The sequence below is a fragment of the Babylonia areolata genome, chromosome 31 (assembly GCF_041734735.1).
Source record: "Babylonia areolata isolate BAREFJ2019XMU chromosome 31, ASM4173473v1, whole genome shotgun sequence".
In the NCBI taxonomy this organism is placed as follows: domain Eukaryota; kingdom Metazoa; phylum Mollusca; class Gastropoda; order Neogastropoda; family Buccinidae; genus Babylonia; species Babylonia areolata.
This window is the reverse complement of record NC_134906.1, coordinates 6,961,419-6,968,918: the sequence shown is the minus strand read 5'-3', so window position 1 is coordinate 6,968,918 and position 7,500 is coordinate 6,961,419. Positions and strand designations below refer to the sequence as shown.

The 7,500-nt window shown below is 45.2% G+C and overlaps 1 protein-coding gene across 1 annotated transcript in view; it reads right to left on the bottom strand.

The window, feature by feature from the left end:
- The window catches only part of LOC143275763 (voltage-dependent calcium channel type A subunit alpha-1-like), a 402,120-nt gene that overhangs the window by 57,635 nt on the left and 336,985 nt on the right, over positions 1-7,500 (bottom strand). Inside the window, exon 32 of the mRNA XM_076580041.1 lies at positions 7,053-7,254. Coding sequence (XP_076436156.1) covers positions 7,053-7,254 — 202 coding nt within the window. The remainder of the gene's footprint in view (positions 1-7,052; positions 7,255-7,500) is intronic.

The window sequence follows — 7,500 nt, the reverse complement described above, 5'->3', positions numbered from 1 at the left end:
AAGTGATATTAGTCACCGCAGGCAACCTGCTCTTGGCTTAAAGAATAGAAGGTAAAAAAAAAAAGTAAGTAAAACAGGTAATCCAAATTGGTTAATAATTGAACAGAACAGCAGAATGAAATGTGTCAGTAAAATTGTTCAACAAATCAGGTGAATAAAAGTAGGTGATTAAAACAGTCAAATAATATATGTCAATTGAAATTGTTAAATAAATATGGTCAATGGAATCGGTTAATAAAACAGGTAAATAATAAAAAATTGTGCCGATAAAATTGTTTAATAAAGAAGGTCAATAAAACAGGTTAATAAAACAGCGAAAAGAAAATCTTTCAATAATACAGGTCAATAAATAGTGCTGTAAAACATAAGAGAAAAAAGACTTTTTTTCCCAACAAAGATGACTAAATGCATCGTTGATTATATATATAAAAACAAACAAACAAACAAACAAAACAAAACAAAAAACAAAAAAACAAAAACAAAAAAAACTTCCTGGATTTTAATTCTCAATTTCATATAACTCACATAAGCCCCATTAATTGAAAATACAAACTTCAATTCTAACTTTGAAAATTGTAAAAAAAAAAAAAAAAAAAAAAAAAAAAAAAAAAAAAAAAGAAACCAAGAGGAAAAAAAGAAGTTTTCGTTGTTGCTGTTTTAGCGGATGATTTGGAATAGAACTAGGGACGATTACAAGACACACTGCGAAAGACTATGGGTTCTAATGAAGGGAAGCTGGACACACGGAAACAATTGAAGCTGGACACAATGTATCCAGCGGAAAAGGCCGATAGAACATCAACAGGGCGAGCTGGCAGCCAGTACTTGAACCGGGACCAATGCCAATGTCAGCGTCAAGGGGACCAGTGCCAATGTCAGCGTCAAGGGGACCAGTGCCAATGTCAGCGTCAAGGGGACCAATGCCAATGTCAGCGTCAAGGGAACCAGTGCCAATGTCAGCGTCGAGGGGACCAGTGGCAATGTCAGCGTCAAGGGGACCAATGCCAATGTCAGCGTCGAGGGGACCAGTGGCAATGTCAGCGTCAAGGGGACCAGTGCCAATGCCAGCGTCAAGGGGACCAGTGCCAATGTCAGCGTCAAGGGGACCAGTGCCAATGTCAGCGTCAAGGGAACCAGTGCCAATGTCAGCGTCGAGGGAACCAGTGCCAATGTCAGCGTCAAGGATACCAGTGCCAATGTCAGTGTCAAGGGGGCCAGTGCCCATGCCAATATCAGCGTCAAGGGGACCAATGTCAATGCCAATGTCAGCGTCAAGGGGACCAGTGCCAATGCCAATGCCAGCGTCAAGGGGACCAGTGCCAATGTCAGCGTCAAGGGGACCAGTGCCAATGCCAGCGTCAAGGGGACCAGTGCCAATGTCAGCGTCGAGGGGACCAATGCCAATGTCAGCGTCGAGGGGACCAATGCCAATGTCAGCGTCGAGGGGACCAATGCCAATGTCAGCGTCGAGGGGACCAGTGCCAATGCCAGCGTCGAGGGAACCAGTGCCAATGCCAGCGTCGAGGGAACCAGTGCCAATGTCAGCGTCGAGGGGACCAGTGGCAATGTCAGCGTCAAGGGGACCAATGCCAATGTCAGCGTCAAGGGGACCAGTGCCAATGTCAGCGTCAAGGGGACCAGTGCCAATGTCAGCGTCGAGGGGACCAGTGCCAATGTCAGCGTCGAGGGGACCAATGCCAATGTCAGCGTCGAGGGAACCAGTGCCAATGTCAGCGTCGAGGGGACCAGTGGCAATGTCAGCGTCGAGGGGACCAATGCCAATGTCAGCGTCAAGGGGACCAATGCCAATGTCAGCGTCAAGGGGACCAATGCCAATGTCAGCGTCAAGGGGACCAATGCCAATGTCAGCGTCAAGGGGACCAATGCCAATGTCAGCGTCAAGGGGACCAGTGCCAATGTCAGCGTCAAGGATACCAGTGCCAATGTCAGTGTCAAGGGGGCCGGTGCCAATGCCAATATCAGCGTCAAGGGGACCAATGTCAATGCCAATGTCAGCGTCAAGGGGACCAGTGCCAATGCCAATGTCAGCGTCAAGGGGACCAGTGCCAGTGTCAGCGTCAAGGGGACCAGTGCCAATGTCAGCGTCAACGGGACCAGTGCCAATGTCAGCGTCAAGGGGACCAATGCCAATGTCAGCGTCAAGGGGACCAGTGCCAATGTCAGCGTCAAGGGGACCAGTGCCAATCTCATGCCAATGTCAGCGTCAAGGGGACCAATGCCAATGTCAGCGTCAAGGGAACCAGTGCCATGTCAGCGTCAAGGGGACCAGTGCCAATGCCAATGTCAGCGTCAAGGGGACCAGTGCCAATGTCAGCGTCATGGGGACCAGTGCCAATGTCAGCGTCAAGGGGACCAGTGCCAATGTCAGCGTCAAGGAGGCCAGTGCCAATATCAGTGTCAAGGGGACCAGTGCCAATGCCAATGTCAGCTTCAAGGGGACCAGTGCCAATGTCAGCGTCAAGGGGACCAGTGCCAATGTCAGCGTCAAGGGGACCAGTGCCAATGACAGCGTCAAGGGGACCAGTGCCAATGCCAATGTCAGCGTCAAGGGGACCAGTGCCAATGTCACCGTCATTGACTGCCTGGCATCACCTCTCTGTAAACCTGCTCTCAGCAATGCTCTCAATCAACACTCAAAGAAACCCTGCCTTAATCAATTCATCAACTCAACCCTTTCAGCCCTTTAAGGTCTTCTGCCTGTGCAGTCCTCCCAGCCTGGTATGTTTTGCCCTGGCTGCATCAGCAGGAAATGGTGCTTCACTTCAGGCACAAATTTATAGCAACCGCTCGTGAAAAAGGGATCAACCATCCTTTGTTGATTCGCTCAACTTCACAAAACAAGACACATCTATTACGCAGAACCGTTTTTGTATTGATAACTTAATCAGAATGTGTAAAGACAAGACTTAAAATGAAATAAAGCACTCATGATTCCCCCCTGTACAACCCAGTGTCTAACACAGTCACAAGAACAGTGTCCAGTGTGCTGTCTGTCTGAAGTCCTCATACCTTTCTTTGGCTTTTTGGATCATGTAACAAAACTGTGAATATAATTTCTTAATTGTTTCCTAAAAAAAAAAAAAAGTTCCATTGATCTGTAAGCCAGCTGAAGCATGGAGCAATAGCTTGGGGAGAAAGGGACTTTCATGAAAACGAAACAAGGGGAAGCGAAGCAGCTATTAGTGACAAAGATATTTTTTGCAGATTTGACAAGCAGCATACATTAAACCAACCTGAAATATCTTTTTTTTTTCTTATTTCTTCTTCAACAACTGATGTTTACACTGGAGAATTACTTGCACGTACGTAAATCATCCACATATTGGACGTATTTTAAACATACCGCAACTATTTTTTTTCCGTTAGGAATTTGGGCTGCTATCGAATTTGGGCGCGGACGCTAGTGTGGTGCCAGCCTGTATTTAAAGCACAAGAAGAATATCTGAAATATGTATGGAGACACTGAGGGAGGCATGAACATTATCTGAAATATGTATGGAGACACTGAGGAAGGCATGAACATTATCTGAAAAATGTATGGAGACACTGAGGGAGGCATGAACATTATCTGAAATATGTATGGAGACACTGAGGAAGGCATGAACATTATCTGAAATATGTATGGAGACACTGAGGGAGGCATGAACATTATCTGAAATATGTATGGAGACACTGAGGGAGGCATGAACATTATCTGAAAAATGTATGGAGACACTGAGGGAGGCATGAACATTATCTGAAATATGTATGGAGACACTGAGGGAGGCATGAACATGACCTGAAATATGTATGGAGACACTGAGGGAGGCATGAACATGACCTGAAAAATGTATGGAGACACTGAGGAAGGCATGAACATTATCTGAAATATGTATGGACACACTGAGGGAGGCATGAACATTATCTGAAAAATGTATGGACACACTGAGGAAGGCATGAACATTATCTGAAAAATGTATGGAGACACTGAGGGAGGCATGAACATTATCTGAAATATGTATGGAGACACTGAGGGAGGCATGAACATTATCTGAAATATGTATGGAGACACTGAGGAAGGCATGAACATGACCTGAAATATGTTTGGAGACACTGAGGAAGGCATGAACATTATCTGAAATATGTATGGAGACACTGAGGGAGGCATGAACATGACCTGAAATATGTTTGGAGACACTGAGGAAGGCATGAACATTATCTGAAATATGTATGGAGACACTGAGGAAGGCATGAACATTATCTGAAATATGTATGGAGACACTGAGGGAGGCATGAACATTATCTGAAATATGTATGGAGACACTGAGGGAGGCATGAACATTATCTGAAATATGTATGGAGACACTGAGGAAGGCATGAACATTATCTGAAATATGTATGGAGACACTGAGGGAGGCATGAACATTATCTGAAATATGTATGGAGACACTGAGGGAGGCATGAACATTATCTGAAATATGTATGGAGACACTGAGGAAGGCATGAACATTATCTGAAATATGTATGGACACACTGAGGTAGACATGAACATTATCCAGACAGAACCTTCCACGCCGGCTCTGAATTAATCAGACCTGTGAGTGCTACACTGACAACATCATTGCTCTGAATTAATCAGACCTATGAGTGCTAAACAGAACATCATTGCTCTGAATTAATCAGACCTATGAGTGCTACACTGAGAACATCATTGCTCTGAATTAATCAGACCTATGAGTGCTATGCTGAGAACATCATTGCTCTGAATTAATCAGACCTATGAGTGCTACACTGAGAACATCATTGCTCTGAAGACATTCAATTAATCAGACCTATGAGTGCTAAACAGAACATCATTGCTCTGAATTAATCAGATCTATGAGTGCTACACTGAGAACATCATTGCTCTGAATTAATCAGACCTATGAGTGCTAAACTGAGAACATCATTGCTCTGAAGACATTCAAAACCTTGCAACGTGTAAAAAAACGCATATTCAAATGTGCTTATTCGTAGGGTCAGCTGTTAGAAAACCCAACTAAAAGAAAAAAACGAATATAAAAGAAAACGGAGAAGAAAAACCATCCGTGTTCGGAAGGAAAATCAAGATATCAGATAAGTAATATAAAAAAAAAAGAAAAAAAAAAGATTGTGTCCAATACATCAAAATGAAAAAGGAAAGCTAAAAAAAACAACAACAATAGGAAAACGGTGCTTGTGTCTAGATAAAACATGATCGCAACATAATTACGAATTAAAAACACATTACTTAATCAAAATAACAACAACAACAACAACAACAAAAAGATTTGGCACAATCTATCCAAATACATCTATAAAGTGGACATGCCTAACAAACAGGCAATGCAAGTGGAAATGACAGCAGGACTATAATCTATGGTTATACAAAAAGCGAAAGAAACGTCCAAATAATAACTAATCAGAAACCACAGCGAAAAATGAAAAAAGAGGGTGTGGCAAACCCGAACACATCAAACGCAAATGCTCTTCCTTCCAACCAGGCAACTCACAAAAAAAAAAAAAAAAGGGAACATATTCACTAACAAAATGTTGCTGGTTCTTTTCCAGACCTGTTGGTGCACTATCAAGTCTGTTCAAATGAAGACGATTCAGGCAGGCGTCATTCCAAAACTCAACACGAAATGCTGCAGAAATCCAGCCAAGTGTACAGAAGAAATAAAGACAAAAGACAAGACAAGACCGGAACTGAACTGATGAAAATCAAAACTGCTTCATTCGAGTGAGGTGAGTCAATTAAAAAAAAAAAAAAAAAAAAAAAAAGGAGAGAAAAAAGTGTAGCTCAGCAGATTACAATAAGAAGAAAGTCACAAACTGGAAGAAGCTGGAAGGTCCAAAGAAGTGTAATTCAACCAATCAACCAACTCAGAACAACTGTGAGAAAGGAAGGAAGGAAGGAAGGAAGGAAGGAAAGAACAACGGAAGAACAGGTAAACGAGATCCAGTGTCGGTTCCACTCAAAGGAGACCAAGTGTCAGACATGGTGAGAGAAGGTCAAGGTCAAGACCAGGAACCACAACCCAAACGAGGAAAGTCACACAAACGGGTGGGTGTCCAGGGGCATGAAAGGGTTAAGTTGGACCACTTGAGGGAAAGAAGACCAAAAAAAAAAAAAAAAAAAAAGCAGAAACAAAGGCTTGGGTTAGAAGAAGAGGCAAAGGGCGTGTGGGGGTGGATTTGGGGGACAGGGGGTGTGGGGGGGTAGGCAGAGAGAGGGGGGAAGGGGAAAAGAGAAGGAGGAGGGAGGAAGGGAGAGGGAAGGAGGAGGAAGGAGGAGGGAGGCAGCGGAAGAGGACCCACACGTGGAAAGAAGGAAAGAGGAGGAGGAGGGGAAGGAGGGTTAGGGAGAGGAAGGAAGGGAGGGAGGGCGGAGGAGGAGGGGGAAGGAGGATTAGGGAGAGGAAGGAAGGGAGGGAGGGAGGGGAGGAGGGAGGAGGAGGAGGAGGGGGCGAGGTGGGGGGGTGGGGGTGGAAGGTGGGTGGGTGGGTGGATGGGTGGAGGATGTGGGGGGCAGGGGAGAGGGATACCTGATTTTTGTCTAAGTCAGCGTCAATGAGCTCATTGTCTCCCTGCTCCTGGAAAGTTATGATGATGAGAGCGACGAAGATGTTGACGAAGAAAAATGGGAAAACGATGAAGAAGGCCACGTAGAAGAGAGCCATTTCCATGCGGTTGCCGGGCTTGGGCCCCATGTCTTCCTCTGTGGAATCCATCGAGTGTTTGAGCACACTGAAAACACAAGAAAAGCCCACACACACACACACAGGTAGCAACGTTACGCTCAAACTAAACTAAAAAAAAAAAAAAAAAAAATCTACAGGAGACGACCCCACGAGCTGATGAGCTACGAGGGCTGGTGGGGTGTGTGGTGGTGGGAGAGGGTACCCAGCACTGGGGAGGGTACCGAGCACTAAACTCAGCATGCGAGGAGGAGGAAGGGGAGGGGGAGAGGGGGAGGAGACTGCTGGCTTCTGGATGTGGGTGGGGGTGAGTGAGTGTGAGTGTGAGTGTACCTGGTTCTTGTCCAGGTCCTGATCTATCAGCTCCTTCTCGCCCTCCTCCTGGAAAGTGATGATGATCAAAGCCATGAAGATGTTCACAAAGAAAAAAGGAAAGACGACGAAAAAGACCACGTAGAACAGCGCCATCTCCATCCGGGCCCCTGGCTTGGGTCCCTCGTTCTCATTGGTGGAATCCATCGAGTGTTTGAGAACGCTGGAAGAAAAGAAAAGAAAAGAAAAGAAAGAAGAAGAAAAAAAAACCAAAACAAACAAAAAAAAAAAAACCGCAAGGGGCAGAGGTGGGTGTGAACAGTTCATGTCCTGATGTTTCCTACCTTCCTCCTTGCCATCCCCCCCACCCCCCTCTCTCCCTCTCTCTCTGTGTCCCCCTCACACACACACACACACACACACACACACACACACACACACACACACACACACCGTACTCATACGCGTG